Source organism: Apium graveolens, chromosome 6, assembly GCF_009905375.1.
Source record: "Apium graveolens cultivar Ventura chromosome 6, ASM990537v1, whole genome shotgun sequence".
In the NCBI taxonomy this organism is placed as follows: Eukaryota; Viridiplantae; Streptophyta; class Magnoliopsida; order Apiales; family Apiaceae; genus Apium; species Apium graveolens.
The window spans coordinates 6708099-6725599 of record NC_133652.1 but is presented as its reverse complement, the minus strand read 5'-3'; the positions used below and the strand labels follow the sequence as shown (position 1 = coordinate 6725599).

Sequence of the window (17501 nt, the reverse complement as noted above, 5' to 3'; positions counted from 1 at the left end):
GTAATGCAGCATATGAATAGTTACAACTTACAAGCAGTTGAAGGTTATGGTAGTAAAACTAGATGGCCCTTGATTCTTGAACCCCGGTGGACAGCTGATCGGGTTTAGTTTTGGTAGTAAGCAGCCTTATAATAAGGGGAACCTGAGAGAAAATAATAAGGGTTTAGTTTAGTTTTGATACGCTCAACTGTCAATAGCCTTATAATAAGGCTATTGACAGTTGAGCGTATCAAAATGAACAATAGGAATATTCCATATTACTTAACTAACTAAAATTCAACATACATCAGAAAATAAAAAAGTTCACAATTTCACTCTCTAGCATGACTCGATTTTGATAATTATGTTGTCCACAGTCCACTCTAAATCCATTAAATTGCTAGTTATTTTATATGCAACAATATAGGTGATTGCATATGATATTATAAACCCCTCAATTCACTGACTGCTTTATTCTTGAGCAGATGCCATTCAAGCATGTGATACCTAAGCCCACGTTTGCAATTTTATACCAAGATCACCTGTCTTACCCATCAGATGAAAGACCTCTATTGTTTTAATTTAATGCACATATAGTCATATAGTTACTTGCTTACCATCACACGTGTCTTGATCGCAGACAGGGCACTGAACTGCAAATCTGAGACAAAATATACAGACTTTGAGCAAGATACCTTGTTCATGTGTGTGTGTGTGTGCATGAGCATGTTTTGCATAACAAAACAGTCAAGTCAGTTATAGAGTACCAGCTATCCAGATTCCATTTTCAATATTGCTCAACACACAAGAGCCAAATGATTGCAACACTTTTTCCAGTTTCTCATTTCTAACAAGTTTTGTCGGACATATCAGTTTCTCAATCAGAAATGCCTCTGATAAATCAAAGAAGAATGCTCCAATCCTCATCCAGTCTGGATTGATCATCGAAATAAAGCAAAGCAAAGAGCAGTTCAGGTTGTGCCCTAACAAAAATGCTATCTAAAATCTGCTTAGAGCGGTAAAACACCAGATACATTGTTAGAGAGAGAGAGAGAGAGAGAGAGAGAGAGAGAGGGAGAGAGACCAAACAAAGATGTAAGAGAGGAAGAGCGAAAGGAGGTGGAGGAAGAAGAACAGGGAGGATAGACGGAGCAGCAAATATTATGGAGTAAGTTTAGGTGTGTTTTCTTTGGTTTTCCTAAAAAATAAAAAAAAATTGGGAAATGAGCAAATGGGGGGAAAAAATTGCTCGTCACTGACGTATTTCTTCAGACTACAACAACCAAACAAGTCATAGAAATATGTATCATGTTTTAACAACGGGCAACATCCATCATAATTACTTGTACAATAATTAAAGAAAAAGAACTAAAGTCAAACCATGTATAAGTATATCTCATTATCTCTAAATATCTGCAGCTGGAAATCCAATTACATAGATTGGCATTCTCAGTATGTGCCAAACAATGAACATTCAAGAATACGGAATGACCTCTAAAATCTATATATGTTTTTAAGGAGGAAACAATATTCTGCTCTATAACCCGCCTATTGAGCTTTCTACTTCTCGTTCTGGACAGTTACAAATGATTGGTATGAAAAAATATTGATTTCTATTAAATCCTGTAAATTGTCAGAGAAGACACCCCTTATCTACAATTTCTTGCCTAGTTCATGAATTGCCGACAGACTGGAGCCCTACACAAGCAGGGGACCTTCTGTTCGTCGCTCTCATCAGGATCAAACTTGTAATCATACCTGCAAACATAAACATGAATAAATAATTTGGCAAACATGCAAGTCTGAAGTTATCTACACTAATGAAACTTGAGAGAAATGATCGCAACCCACGTCAACTCATCTCCAGCAGGCACACTGGTTCTGGCAATGAGTACTATCCTGCTTTCTTCTCCGCCCAGACTTAATATCCTAGCATAACAGTTGGGCATGCACTGCGGTATAGTCACAAGCAAAAGTTAAAATAAACGTCAATGTGATTTCAAATACACAAAAGCCCAAATACACAAAATCCCAGCGGTGAGCCATGATATGTAGATGTACAAAACAAAGAATGAACCCCTTTATCGAGCATTAAGAAAATTTAAATGCCCTTCACTAGCTGAATATACAAGTGACGGTTCCGGGATAAAGTTGTCTTGATCCAACAATTTTTAAAGAAAACCTTAACTTCAGTGATGTTTCATGTCTGCCTAGTGATCAGTTAAATATACTGACATGCTTATGGGACACGATAAGCCTAGCGCTTGCAAGTTCCGGAAGGAATGGAAACTTGAATTATAAGGCATAAAAAAGCATTTGTCTACAGCAGATTCAGGAAAGGGAGAAAAGACGGATTTCCAATATAAATTCAGTACTGCAGAACTTACTGAATGATTGATCAAGCGACCAATGTTCCCACTCTCGGTTGAATCAATGTGAGCCATGATATGTAGATGTACAAAACAAAGAATGAACCCCTTTATCGAGCATTAAGAAAATTTAAATGCCCTTCACTAGCTGAATATACAAGTGACGGTTCCGGGATAAAGTTGTCTTGATCCAACAATTTTTAAAGAAAACCTTAACTTCAGTGATGTTTCATGTCTGCCTAGTGATCAGTTAAATATACTGACATGCTTATGGGACACGATAAGCCTAGCGCTTGCAAGTTCCGGAAGGAATAGAAACTTGAATTATAAGGCATAAAAAAGCATTTGTCTACAGCAGATTCAGGAAAGGGAGAAAAGACGGATTTCCAATATAAATTCAGTACTGCAGAACTTACTGAATGATTGATCAAGCGACCAATGTTCCCACTCTCGGTTGAATCAATTAATACTTCTTCACTGATCTTGAAAAGCTGCAGAAGATGAGTTAAAGATTAATCAATTACAGAGACGTGCTCAAATTACAAATTAACTATAATTTGTTCATTATCTCATTAGACCCAGAACAATAATTACAAGTTAACTTATTTTTCATCATCTTCATTCACAGCATGCTTGCAAGCTTATATTAATTAACTCACATAACAATCTTTTCCTTCTACACGGTACCGTGCCTCCCTGACATCAGCCACACTTCTCCTTACCTTCACGCCACGATACTCCAGAACCTAGAGCCAAAAATTAACACAACATAAGAGCTAAAAAATTATGTGCACGCCAATACTACTGAAAGCACTAGATAGGAGAATTGTCTTCAAGTGAAACTTTGGAAAGGCACGGGGGGCATAGAAAAAATAATATCGTGAGTGCTAAGAAACAGATTTCTTAAAAGCTTCTAAATACTGATTCATATATATATATACCATTTCTCCTTCTTGAATGTTTGTGCGAGCAAAAAGTCCCCATCCATGTATTCCAGATTTTCCAAAACAAACCCTATGATTTTCAGTTTTCTGAAACACAGAAATAACACCAAAATGCAGGGTCAAACTCCAAATAATTACAGAAGAACAGCAGCAATTATAACACTCAAATGAAAAGGCATGGAACCTGTAAATCATGAAGCCGTTCTTTTAATGTTGAAAACTTGCGGGGAGCTTTATCCTCCTGTAAAGTTGAAAGTGAAATATATTACTTGCAAGGATATTTATGTTTGTAAAACAAAGGATTTGATTATTGATAAATGATGAAGACCCAAAAATAATACTGAAGAATTACAAGTAGCAGCAAACAAACTTACTCCATGCAAGGTTAAGCAGGCAGTTGCTTCCAATGAATGATGTCTTGGTCCCATAGGCCGGTGGAGCAGAGGTTCACATACAAAATTCTACAAAAAAATTAATGATTGAGGAAAGAAAATAGTGAAAATATGAACGTAAAAACATATCATTATACACGAATTATATAAAAGGACCAGTGAATTTCTACATTTGTATGGATGTTTTTTAAGTGAGAATGATAGTTTAGGATTCCAAACTAAATCTAAATAGTTTAGAATTGATATCCAAAACCTTATAATAGAAAGGAATTTATGGCAAAAGATACATACCTATATTTCCAGAAAAAGTTGATAATAACAATACCAACAAAATATATACTTATAGTCCTATACACTCCATTACCTAGACATGTTTGTATTTTATTCATTTGATATTGTTCCACAATTTAATGCACATATTTTTGTTTACTTTTCAGTAAGCTTATACACTTACATAGTATTATTTTAATAATTTTTCAGTGAGCGAGATCAAACTCATGGACAAACACGGAAAATAAGGCCTTACCATTGGGCTATCTCATCTTACTCAATTAACATACATAATAAAAAGTAATTCATTTAAGTGTAGTAGACACTATTTTTTAGAATATAAAATAAATGTCTATATAAAGTTTTGCTTGAATTAAGCTTCCATGTTGAGCCCCGACACTCCTGTCCAATTTCGGATCCATAAAAAAGAATCCGATATATTTTAATACTAACAATCCAACTACTGGACCCGCACCCTTGTCGGAAATATGTGCTTGAGTCAGGTAACATTACTTATACATAAGGATATGAATAATTCTTATTCAATAATTCTGATTATTCTAATAATTTAATGTTTCAATAATATAAAAACATCAATATACACCATTTATTTAAAAACTTTAATACTATTACTACTACAAATTATAGAAAAATTGAAGGACAATTTAAGCAGAAATCTAATAATTTTACTAAAACTAGGAATGTATTCTGATAAGGTAAAAGACTCACTGCTAGAAGATTTAGATGCTAATATGAGATGTTAAAGTATATTAAAAAAATCTAACTTTATTTCTTTTACAGCAAATAGGAATCAACTTACTAATTTTTAAAAGATATTTTACACAAATTCTTCTACAGTCTAGGCAAAAGGCATATTCAAAAAGGAAAACAATTAATATGCTGAAGAAAGAAATAATGACCAAAATACACCACTTTTGGGCTTCAACTGCCCAAAATACCCATAAGCGTGAATACCCAAAAATACCCATGGAGTACGCACCTGGGGGATGCATATTTAATTTTATAAAAGTTAACATAGAACACGCGTGAAAAGCATGCGTATTCACTTTATCCTTTTAGTGGATACGCATTCTACCAATGCGTATTCCATTAAAAAAAATAAAGTGAATACGCATGCTTTTCATGCGTGTTTTTTGTTAACATTTAAAAAACCGCATACGCGTTCCTTGAGCGTTTAGGTATTTTGGGCATTTGGATCACAAAAGTGATATTTTGGTAGAAGAAAAGATATAAACATTAAAGATGACAAATATCTGAGTAAAAACATAAATACATTAATACACACCCTCTATATTTTCCATGAAATAAATATACTGTAAACTGCTACTTAAAGCAATAAAAAAGATCACGCTTCTATAAAAATGCTATTGATATAATAATCTCTCAATGTGACAGCTTCGGAGTATAATATTAAATATAATTGCACCATACATACGAGCTAGTTCATTAAATATTTTCCGTCATACTAATATTTCTGATTAAATTACAAATAATTCCATTTTACTTAAAAATGGTATTTTTGTTGTTAATTACCAAGCATATGTTGTAGATGTATCATATATAAATTTAAATCGCAAAACTTTTAGGTGATAACAACTCAATAGAAATTCTAATTTGTTTACATTTACTTTGCCGATTGAATATTTTAATACATACTACTTTCAGGTGTTGCACCTTTTACATCTTCCTTGGAAAAAATACATACTTTGCCGATCAAATATTCTAATACATACTTCTTTCAGGTGTTGCCCTTATTACCTCTTCCTTCAAAAAAAATGTTCAAAACACGAGAATGCAAAAAGTTCACCCTTTTTGTGATGTAGGACCAGGGTTAGGGATAAGGGTAAAACAAGGGGATAAAGGCCTATCTCCTCAGAGAATCGGCAAGAAACACAATAAATCCGCAGATTTAATTCATATTAATCAACTTTATCAATAAAAAGAGATTACATATGTTTATATAGTACTCATAAGACTTGGTGAACAAGTAACTTGAAGAGCAAGTAAAATCAACAATAAAAGGAAACAAATCATTTTAATAATAACTCATACATATTAATTATCTATTACTATATTTATTTATTTTCTAGAATATTCCTAACTGGGTAGTATAATTACTAAATAAAAATATACTTACATCTAAATAATACTATAAAGTATTTAACAACTAATTTAATAATATTATGCTCCGCATCATTTTACCCACTGGATACACATTAAAATAAATGTGAATCCGCTTATTAACTAAGCAAGCTTGCGGTCCAGTGACGTAATTTGTGGTGGGAGCTCAAGATTAATCCCAAGCCCCAGTAGCTCAAGATTAACCCCAACTCCCCGTAGCTGCATCGAGTGCTAATCAATAAGGTCGTATAACCAATAAGCTATGTGTATAATTTTGTAGAGCAAAAAGAGCCATCGAAACTGCATAACTTTATATCTGTCATCTGTGGTCAAATTCAGGCATTTTAATTTTCTTTTCTTCTTTGTTATACATTATATACTTGTTATTAATTGACAAAATACTATTAACATTCTGAATTAGGAGTACTATTAAAATATCTAAACAAGCATTACTAACATAAATAACTACATTTGAGTCATTTGACTGATGAATACAACATTAAGTTTATATACTACAACAAAATTACACCTTGCAATTTTGGTACACGACACGTGAATATGTTATGAAACGACACAAATAATTAGTGTTTGGATTTGAAAATTTGGTACACGAACACCAAACTACACGAACACGAAAAACACGGATATAATTAGTGTCTCATTTGGTTTTCCGAAATAGCGCACGACACGAAACGGAACAAAGTACATGAAATAAATAAATAAATATTTTTTAAAAATATTTAATATTTACTCCCTCCGTCCCTCTCAATTTTTATCGTTTCTGGAAGAGTGTCCGGCACGCATTTTAAGATGAATAGAAAGTATAGTTCTATAACTTTTCTTAAAAATTTTCTTTTTCTGAATAAAAATAGAATGTTTAAACTTTTATTCAGAAAAATATTTTTTTTAAAAAAGTTAAAGAACTATACTTTCTCTTCATCTTAAAATGCGTGTCGGACACTTTTGCAGAAACGATAACAATTGGGAGGGACGGAGGGAGTATAATATAATGTATATATCTTATTCTAATAATAAATAGCAAATATAAATATTCTATTTCTATAATTTATGTATTCGAAATTTAGTTGTTAACTATCCTGGACAATTTAAATATCTAGTGTATTTTCTACCAATTGATTTTTTCGTATATAATTAGTGTACTTCCATGTACCAAAAGGTTACACACGAATTTATTTGTTCCGGGTTAGTGTAACCAAATGGTAGGCGAATACAAATTCGGGTCTGGATCGGGTTTAAGATTTTGACACGAAAGTACACGGAACGAATATACACGTACACGACCCATTTCCGGGTCTATAACAAACATCAACATCCATATTGCAACTTATAATTTGAAACGCAAGCTAAAAATGAGAATCTATTATTAACACCTACTATCTAATTTTGTGATTCACATTACTAATTTACTATTTATGTATCTTATAAGAGAACAATTTCTAGAACTTAAAATACTGCCAGTATCAAGGTAGCAGTGACAGTAAAACATACAACATTATTCAAAAAAATCACAAAAAAGGTTCAACATAGCAGATAAACTACCTGAAAAAAATAAACAAATTGCCTTCAACATATACTTCATGATCTGTACCTGCTTTTGCAATCTTTTGTAGATGCGACACCTTGCAGAAGAGAACGGCTCAGACTGGTACTCATTCGCTTTTGCAGTTAATGGATCGAGAAGTTCTTTTGTCTTGCACGAAACCAAACTTGATCCCCGTACACATTGTGATTGATTAAGTAATTTTCTGGAAACAAAAATTCCGATGGGAGTCCGCATGACTATACCATTACCCGCCTCCGGGTCACTGCATTAAGAGAATGATATGAAGCTGTGTAGTCTAAGGCATTTAAAGCTAAGCAGTTGACAAGTTTTTTGCATGAGCCAGCGCGCACACACACATACATAGTGATATAAACACAGTACAAGTTGACATCATCCACTATAATGTACCACTCGGTATTAAATTACTACTAGAAGCTCCAAGTATCTTATTCAAATATATGTTTTCATCCACAATACATAGAAAGCCATGTTCTAAAAATTCTGTCAACATCATATTCCTACAACAAAGTAAACCAATTATATCAAGTATATCCAGCTCAATACATAAAATGTATACTTGGTAAATTATCAGGTTACAAATGTTTCCTAGTTAGGATAGGAGGCAAAAAACGTCTGACGTATATTCTGCATGCAAATGCATAAATGGGTGCATTGCATCCTAACTTAGGTTGGCCCGGACTTCAGGTTTATACTTAATCACATACAAGGAGCTGGATCAAAGTAGGCTTACCAAGCAGAGCACCAATGAAGAATCATACTGCTTTGTGCAACTAGTTGATTTAAATTATAGAAGTGCATAGTGATTACTTCATAAACAACCATGATACCATGACTCATAAAAAATAGCAAAAACCTAGTTTTTTTGTGATGCAAGCCAAAAATACAAAATTCTCAAATAAAAAGAATATTAATATTTTAGAACTAGACAGTATCCGTACCATTTTATATTAGCTATTACTGTTCATAATAAACCTCTTCCATTACGATCAAAGGAGACCATAATGCACCAAATGAAACCCATCATAATAAATGATGTAATAGGTAAAGTAGAAGCATAACTATCAAGATGAAAACACAGTAAAATCAACATAGATAATATTGATTGCAACATCTTTTCTTACCTGTGAACATCACAATATGACATGAATTTGGTAATTTGTTGTCCATTCTTCTCTGAACTTTGCATCTGAAAAACAGAGAACATGAAAGGCTGGATCTTTACCCTTGCGCATTTTTAGAAAGAAATAATACCCCATTTTCTATATTAAAAAAAAGATAATAAACTCCACAAGCCGACTAATTAATTCTAATAGCACAAAGTTTGTGGCAGAATAAAATAGGAACCTCTGTCTCTACCTCTCTGAAGCACACCCACAGACATTAAGATACTAAAATTGAAGAGGGAAGCAAAGTCTAAATTTCAGTCAGTAATAACTTGTCTCTAAATTACAAGACGACTATGACATTAGTATCAATGCTTTGCTCCCTAGATCAAGTACACATATTAAATATGGGTAAATTTTAACAAGCATAATAAAAGTAAATTCAGAAAGAAAGATGAGGATCGTTATCTTATAACCCCACAGCTTTTGCACAGTTGCATGATGCTAATAATAATTTCCTTACAAGGCTAGGTTAAGTGCATGCTAATAACAGTAGAGGGAACTTACTTCCATGTGATAACCGGCTCTCAAAGCACACATTGCATGGAAATAAGTGGCGCACTTGCAACACTGCGTGCAAGAACCATGCACTTGCTTGCAAATAACACATGCCTGTCATCAGAGGACATAATTGGATATTTATACAAACAGTCACTCGGGTACTTATTAGCAGCAAGAAATGCAGCATAAAGATATAGTTACATGACCAAACAGAGGCAATTCCATCACAAAGTGATAGGATAAACAGCGTAAAAAAATAGAGATAGGGTCACAAGCTTAAATATAAGAATGATAAAACTGATATAACTGGTAAATCATAATAGTTTTAAGTAAAAATCAGCTTTGTCTTTTATATCATTGCACCTTCATAAAAGAATCTAACGGGGTTTTAAAAAGCCCAACAACAGGTTCCATTTTCTCATAGTTCAGAATTTTAACTTCAGGACGAAACCATGCACATGTGACATGAACCCAAAAAGTGTCAACATCATTTGGCTTCAAAGCACCACCTGCACAGTAAGTCATTACAGTATAAGAGGATAAATTTAGTGGTATATTTGTCTTTACATGTGGTTGTGCGTTTGTTTAGCGTCTGTCATATACATGCCTTTAATTGGGCACAGGCAACACTCTCTCTCAGCATCTGGTGTTTCACAAGCTCTACAAACCCATGAAGCAAAATCCTGATCGCCTATCACACCATAGCATTCTTGATGAACGGCAATTTCACATCTGGGGAGAAAACAAGAAGCTTGGTCATTCTACTTGAATCCCAAATTCACTACGGTAAAGCATACTTGAGCAAATAGTATACAACCGACCCATAATTCAGAAGCTAAAAATTAGTTTTGGAGCTAAAGGAAAACCTGTTACACAAGATGATTTTGTTGTAGTCCCAGTCCTCAACCCAACCACAAACAGCACAACGTTCTGTCGTCCACTTTGGGCAAACAGGCTCATACTTCTCTGTCCGAGTGCAATTAGATATGAGGAATTAGTTTGCACAAATTAACTATGACACAGATGCCCTTGATATAGCCGCTATTACCTTGTAGAATTGTGCATAACTGCTGCTTATTTAACTTCAAGGGCTTTATGTCAAGTAGATTATACTGCGACATCTGCAGTGCATTCATTAAATTATCAGGACTGCAGCCCAACGGACTTCAAATAAGTGTAAAGGGAACATACCAAGAAAAAAATAAAACGTTTTAGGGGTAAAGCAGCAAGCATTTGAAGATTAAATAAGAGAACCAATAAATTAGTATCCCGTTGATGCTCCTGTGTGAAATTTCAGTACAGCCTGAATTGCATTTCAACATAGAGTTGAAGTGCAATTTTTACCATCAGAATGATATAGCTGAAGAAATAGACACTCAAAGCAGAATGACACGCAAAACATAAGCCCATGTCATCACTGGAGCAACACTAAAGAAATTGCTAGCAGCCTGGCACTTATCCCAGAGGTCAGGACCCAGATACTTTCACCATCGGGTAAGTGAAAGATTTTTAAATATGGATATCCACTAATATCTTTAATATATATATATATATACACTCCACTGTGAGATACAGATTGTGGCATACACCCAAAATTACAAGCAACGAAAGCTTAAAACAAACCCATTGTTCAAGAGGAAGCTTTGAACTCTTCACTTTAATGCTAGTTTTCCATTTCTTAGCTCTGGAACCTGTATGCCGTTCCCATTCACCTGGATTCTGTTTCCTTTTCCCACAAGAACCACATCTGCATTCAACTCTGAAAAAGGAAAGATTGTTTACCCATATTACTATAACCTGTCAGATCTGTTGATTTGGCATGAGACATGTAAAACAAAAGGGATATAGGTGTCATGAAAGGGGAACCACAAAGGCTACGAGTTTTAATATAATGGTATTACAAGTATAACATCAGCCTAAAGCAGTAATGTTTGTATAATCGAGGCCCATGGGAACAGAATTTCATTGCTTGAATAGATAAGGCATAGATAAGACATTAGGCAGGGGTGAGATTATTCCTTGAGGTTTAGAGCTTACAGATGTAGAGACGGATAATACATTCCTTCCACGCCAGTACAGACAACGATTATTTTGTCAGGAACTGCAGCTCGATCTTTGTTATCGACGGACCTGTCCGAATCGATGATATTCTTGACACTTGATAAGTAAATTCCCTTGAAGAGAGAGAGGTACAAATGAACACATGAACTTGTTACCTGACTTTTGATCGCCGCATTCTTGAATACGATGACTCCTGGCCAGACATTTCTTTGCATTCGGGGCAATAATAATCTGTGTCCTTATAAATCTGTAAAACCAATCATTTACTATACAAAACATGTGCAATGAAAATAAAGAATGAAACAGATGAGGCATGAAATGTGAGCACACCTTGAATAGCTTGCCAGAAATTTTGGCACATTCAGCATGGACCCAGACATCACAACCATCACAACATACCTAGTTCACAGATTAAAGCATGGGAATATAATCAGCAATGTTTAACTAAACATAACATCAGAAACAACAATGAACAGATCTAGCAAGTAAAGTCACCCAATTTCCTCCATCTGAGTGATGCCAAATCTTCATGCATACACCACAGTATTGTTTTGATTTCTGCAACTGCATCAGCAATAACATCATTTACTTTCAGCAAACTGATTTCAGAGAGTGCCATAAAGAAAAACCTGAAAACTCTGAAAAAAGGAAAATATTTGTACTTAACCTTTGTGCAATGGTCACATAAATACTTGGCTTCCGAAGTTCTTCCCTTCACTTTCTTCATATTCTCGAAAGGATGAATTATATCACAGCCGTCACATTGTCTTGTGTCCTGAACATGACCAACATGCAAAACCATAAAATTTGGTAGATCAATTTATATTCTGAAAGCATCGCACACTAGATGTACGATGAATAAGAAAATATATTTCTAATCCATGAAATTATTGAGCAAAAAAACAACTGCTAAGAATCTATATAATTTGTGCATGAATGTTTAAAAGCAACCGCCTTACAAACATGCATAAAAAACAAAACTTCTCATTCAAAATTCATCAGTGTAAAATTGCCTTATTTCTATTAATTCTACTTCACATACCCTGGCTCAAAAGATATAACATCAAACAGCCAGACCAATCATTTTTACCAGGTGAAAGCAGAAATGTTGATATAACCGGATAAAAAGAGGCCAAGCACAAAAACATATAACCTAGGAACTGAAATTGCATTTAATTTTGTATAAAAAATCTACTATATAGTGTTCTAGCAACATACTCATTACTGACTTGTGTAGTTGTGATGTGCAAAAATTTAATGGTGTTGCCAAAAGTATGAGAAGACAGAGAGATTAGTTACGGTTATGTCACACTTGCCTTGTTATAGGCGAAATATTCCATATCTTGATTTGATCCGATCACCTCTCCAATTGTATTGTGATTAATAACAGGACTGTGTTCATGACCAGCATCATAATCAGATCCAGCATTCTCATTTTTTATTAAAAGTGCCTCCTCTATTGACGCACGAAACTCGCTGGGTTTGCTTCCATAAAGTTGAGTCTGTGTCCGAAATCTGAACACGGCATATATATATAAAGTTATTAATTCCAATCCATAAACAACTTTTTTTAAATGAAAAAGATGCCAACAGACCTATCCATATACTCCGCAAATGGAAATATCATGCCATCCTTGATCCATCCATAATCCTGCAGATGGATATATTAAGTATATATGTTAAAAATACAGCAATAACAGGGCTTAGAGAGAAAAATTAAACACGAGAGGGGGGGGGGGGGGGGGATAACCCTTTTTCGTTTGTTGTTGTAGCCATAAAACATAACGCAAATAGTGTTAGGTACACGAGCTTTGAGAACAGCCTGAGGAGCTTGGCATACTGGGTCGATGACAATAGCTGGCCAAGCGGGTGATCTTTTAGAGCATTTTGCCCAAACCAAATCACCGTGAGAAAAGTGTTGTGCGGTGACAGGAGCAGACGCAGCAGAAGAAGTCTTAGAAGTAGAATAAAATGATGATTCATCATGATGATGAGGGAAACAATGCAGGGCAGTGTAAGAAATTTGGGTTCGCCTGCGCTTAGCAGTAACTGTTGGAATGTAATCATCGTCGTCGTCGTCGTCGTCGTCGTCATCATCATCTGTAGATGTGGGAGGGGCAGGAACATTCCCTCTCCGGAGTCTAGTATTCTGATAAACAGAATTAACAAGTACATTACCAGCAGCAGAAGCAGCACCGGAAGTATCAAATTGAATTTTACCTCGCATCTTCCTCCTCTTGCCGGAATTGTGTTGTTTATCCTCGATCGGAATCTCGAAATTCTTACGTTTAGTAATCATAATTCAACACCAAAAACATAAACCCCCCAAAAAAGTTGGAAACAAAACCCTAAAAAAACACCCAATCGAATAATTTAAAAAAAGTCTAACAATTACGGAGGGAGCAAGAGAATTGAGCGAAACGATTAGAAGATGTATAAAGCTAATACTAATTTGTATGGGGGGAATTATGTGTGTGTGGGTTGTATAGAATAAATAATAATAAGAATGTATAGAGATGTAGGCTGGTGTGTATCCTGTCTGTCTATAGGGGGTGTTCGCGGTTTGTGTATGTATTTGGATTTTGAAAAAGCTCTCCTCTCTCTCCCTCTCTCTCTCTCTCTCGCTCTCTGTCTCTCTCGCTCTCTGTGAAAACAAAACAAAACAAAACTCTAAGGAGAGAGAGAGAGAGAGAATTAAGAGAAGAAGGATACAGTGTTTGGGAAGCGCCAAAACAAAATACTAGTAATAGTAGGAGGGGAATGGAAATTGAAGCTAAGGGAAACGTCCAAGCTGCGATTTGCTGCTGACGCCTATTCCTCCTCAATTCTCACAATTCAATTTTACAATTTACATGCTTTTCTTGTATAATTACACTTGTACCCCCTTATTTTCTTCTTCTTCTTTTTTTTTAAAAAATAATAACCTTTTTCTGGCCTTTTTTTCTTTTAATAAAATTCGTAACTGAAACCAACAAGAATATATGATACTTGAGGAATCGCATTGGTCTATCTTTTCCTTTTCCTTTTTTTGCAGATTAATTTTTTTATGATAAAGAGGGTGTATTCAATCAATATTTTAAAAGATTTTTTTGAATTTTTGAAATTAAAAAGTATTCAATTTAAATTTTAAAAAGTACTTTGAAATCTGATGATATTCAATAAAGATTAGAATTTAGATTTTAAAAAATCTACTGAAATTTGATGGTATTCAATTTAGATTTTTAAAATTAAATCAAAATCTGATGGTATTCAAAAATCCGTGGATTTTTTTATTTGAAAATGTTATGAATATTAATGGATTTACTAGTTCATTTTTAATCTTTTGAAATCTCTTTAAAATACACGAAATTTTGAAGAATTTGTGAAAAATTTCACATATTTTTCCAAAATACACAAACAATTAAAATCAGTGAAAATCTTCGAAAATCGATGGATTATTATCAATGATTTAAATATGAAATGAATAGATCCCAAAATTAGATATATGTTGTCAATAACTTAGAATCAGGTATACCATAAAACTCGATTGGGCTCAAATGGGCTTGGTTGTAGCTTGACCAGCTAGGCCAACTCCTAATTAGGACTTCCTGGCCCAGTCTTCCCTGCTGGGTTACATAGTACATGCTGCTCTTGTTTTGATACCCAAAAAGGTTCTGTTGCAATTCAGAGAGTGAGACTCTGCAGATTGCAGATTTAGAATATTTAGGTACTTTCCTGCTCAATACTCTGTCCTACAATGTTTATTGCATTTACCAAAAAACTTTATGTACAATAACAGCACACCACAAACATGTTTCCCAGTACAAGCAATATTTATATTCCTAGGCTTCAAATTCATTTGTGTTGCAACATTACAGACTTGAAAGCCTATGCGTCTAGCTTGCTCGAGTGCCTCTAACTTTTGTTCTAAAATGAATTGATTTCGAATTCCTGAGGTGGAGGGGGAGGCAGTTTACGCGACCTTTTTTTCCATGATAAAGCTTCTAGGACAATACATGAAAGTAAAACTGTGCCAAGAAGAAATCCATAGCCTATTTTCCATTCATTCCCTGCATTTGCATAATGAATTCCCAATACTATATTCAATGCTCCGAACAACAGAGCAATCCTTCCACACCACTGGTGGTACAAATTCCAGTACAATCGTTTCTTGCTGTCCATGTGTGGTCTTACAAAGAATGCTAACACCTGAAAATCAGTCAAATACAAGGTTATAGGTGGCCTTTTTCTTATATATAAAAAAAATATGCAACAATGTTTTGGTAGCCGACCTTGCCCTAGTATACTCACACACACGTGACTCTACTAAGCCTCAAGCACTCAACCCCCGAAAGAGGTTGAATTTCTTATATTTTTCACGAAACTCGTGCCTAATACTAAAATAGAGTGTCCTTGAGTGAAACAACTAGTTTATACAAACCTGGAGGATGCTTAGGACAAGAGCAAAGAATCCAATGCCTCTATGTGCTGGTACATTTGCGTGGAGTCTTCCGTAGAGTAACCTTCCAACAGCAACGGCAGCAACTACGATAAGAAATCCCGTGAATTGAAGGACTACATGAAAATAATACCATAAAGGATCCATGTGCCTAAGGTATCTTGCAACAATTGCTCCTACAGGAAGAACTAGACCCCAGCCAAGTAAGGCCAACACTCCATGAGTCTTTCGTGTACTGAAAATGTTACTAGGCACAGTGGAGACGGGTCTGGAGTCTTCTTTACCTGAGACCCTAAAATGTATCAAGATAACAACTTCGAGTTTTATTTGAGCAAATTTTGAAAAACGGTCAAACCTGCAGAGAAGTCCATATAAATGACTGTTTTGTCGTTATGAAGAGTCAGGCGATGGTGGAGTGGATATCTGGAACCAAAAGCCAATAGAATTGCTTGCCTGGCTTGAGAAGATGAGGAGGCTAAACTGAGCTGAAACGCCAGGTAAATGGTTGCCCCATTAACAGTCACAAATGGTGGGACATTTGTTAGAGGCAATTCACCTTTATCCGGTTTGATTTCTGAAGGTGTAAATCCAGCTAGAAAATACTGCTTGATTCTTGAAAAACCATTTTCACTAATCCATCCCACCATTGCACTGGAATTGAGCATCATTCCATCTTTTGAAAATCCAATTCCAACCCATCCAGAAGTGTATGTCGCAGATAAAACAATGGTCATTGTATCATCTTTTGCTCTAGAGTACTGCATTAATAATATTTGTCGATTTCAAGTTACACAAGTAGTAATGAATTTTTTGTGCCAATAATTATCACAAACATTTTTTCCAATTAATTTACTATCTTACATTAGTACTCGTTGGCATAACTACATGTTAATAAAAATGCATCCAATGAGATGAAACTTACTCGGAGCAGAAATGTATTCCATACAGGTTTGCAGATCATGTTTGGCATATTACTGTACGGAAGGGGAAGAAAGGTGCTTAAATCGATGCTACAAAGCCCCTCAACTCCAGCTGCTGCACTAACACCGTTACTATTCTCCTCTGCTCCCACGACACTAATCAGCTCCCACGACGCAAGAACAAACACTAATAGCAAAGTTAGCAACGCAGAAGTTATCATTCTTGAATTAATTAGCAATGCCATAAAATTAACAGAGATAAATGTTGAAATGCTAAGCGCTGGGCACAATATATCTTGATTATAACAATTTCTTCAAAAGAATAAAAAGAAAAGAAGAAGATGTTCATGTCAACATCAGTAATTTAAACCGATGCATCGGCTTGCTAGGCAGCATTTAATTAGCTTCATGTGTAGATAAAATGTTAGAACAATAGTGAAAATGAAGCTCTATATAAATATAATTGAGCCGAAGATGGGTGTGCATAACTGCATATGAAGAGAGATAGATAGGCATTAGTTTTCTTGGCTTTGAAGCTAATCATTCTGATTGTAGAGGTTGATTGCTGAAGGTGAGAGTGGTGGTTACTGGTTAGAGGTGGCGGGTAGGCATCATCATCACATTTGTTTTGCAAGTCTAAATTTTCGAAAATAAACTAAAGAAAGCAGGGCCACCAATTAATTAAAACTAGCTTAAATCCGGGCCCCTTAATATTTAAAAAAAATTATATATCTTGT

General features: G+C 34.9%; 2 protein-coding genes across 2 annotated transcripts; both read right to left on the bottom strand.

Moving 5' to 3' along the window:
- Positions 1-1361: 1361 nt before the first annotated feature.
- Positions 1362-14227, bottom strand: LOC141664353 (histone-lysine N-methyltransferase ATX3-like). Its single transcript, XM_074470287.1, has 23 exons — positions 13157-14227; positions 13002-13057; positions 12723-12921; positions 12074-12181; positions 11902-11970; positions 11737-11805; positions 11562-11653; positions 11383-11475; positions 10969-11104; positions 10394-10466; positions 10212-10311; positions 9953-10077; positions 9709-9854; positions 9352-9456; positions 8803-8867; positions 7706-7922; positions 3667-3753; positions 3477-3533; positions 3290-3379; positions 3008-3094; positions 2765-2839; positions 1831-1931; positions 1362-1737 (listed from the first exon to the last, which is right to left on the bottom strand). The coding sequence occupies exons 1-23, from the start codon at positions 13703-13705 to the stop codon at positions 1647-1649; spliced, it is 2790 nt and encodes a 929-aa protein (XP_074326388.1). The 5' UTR covers positions 13706-14227; the 3' UTR covers positions 1362-1646.
- Positions 14228-15135: 908 nt separating this feature from the next.
- Positions 15136-17245, bottom strand: LOC141664354 (cytochrome b561 and DOMON domain-containing protein At3g61750-like). Its single transcript, XM_074470288.1, has 4 exons — positions 16767-17245; positions 16200-16602; positions 15827-16128; positions 15136-15594 (listed from the first exon to the last, which is right to left on the bottom strand). The coding sequence occupies exons 1-4, from the start codon at positions 17007-17009 to the stop codon at positions 15313-15315; spliced, it is 1230 nt and encodes a 409-aa protein (XP_074326389.1). The 5' UTR covers positions 17010-17245; the 3' UTR covers positions 15136-15312.
- Positions 17246-17501: the final 256 nt, after the last annotated feature.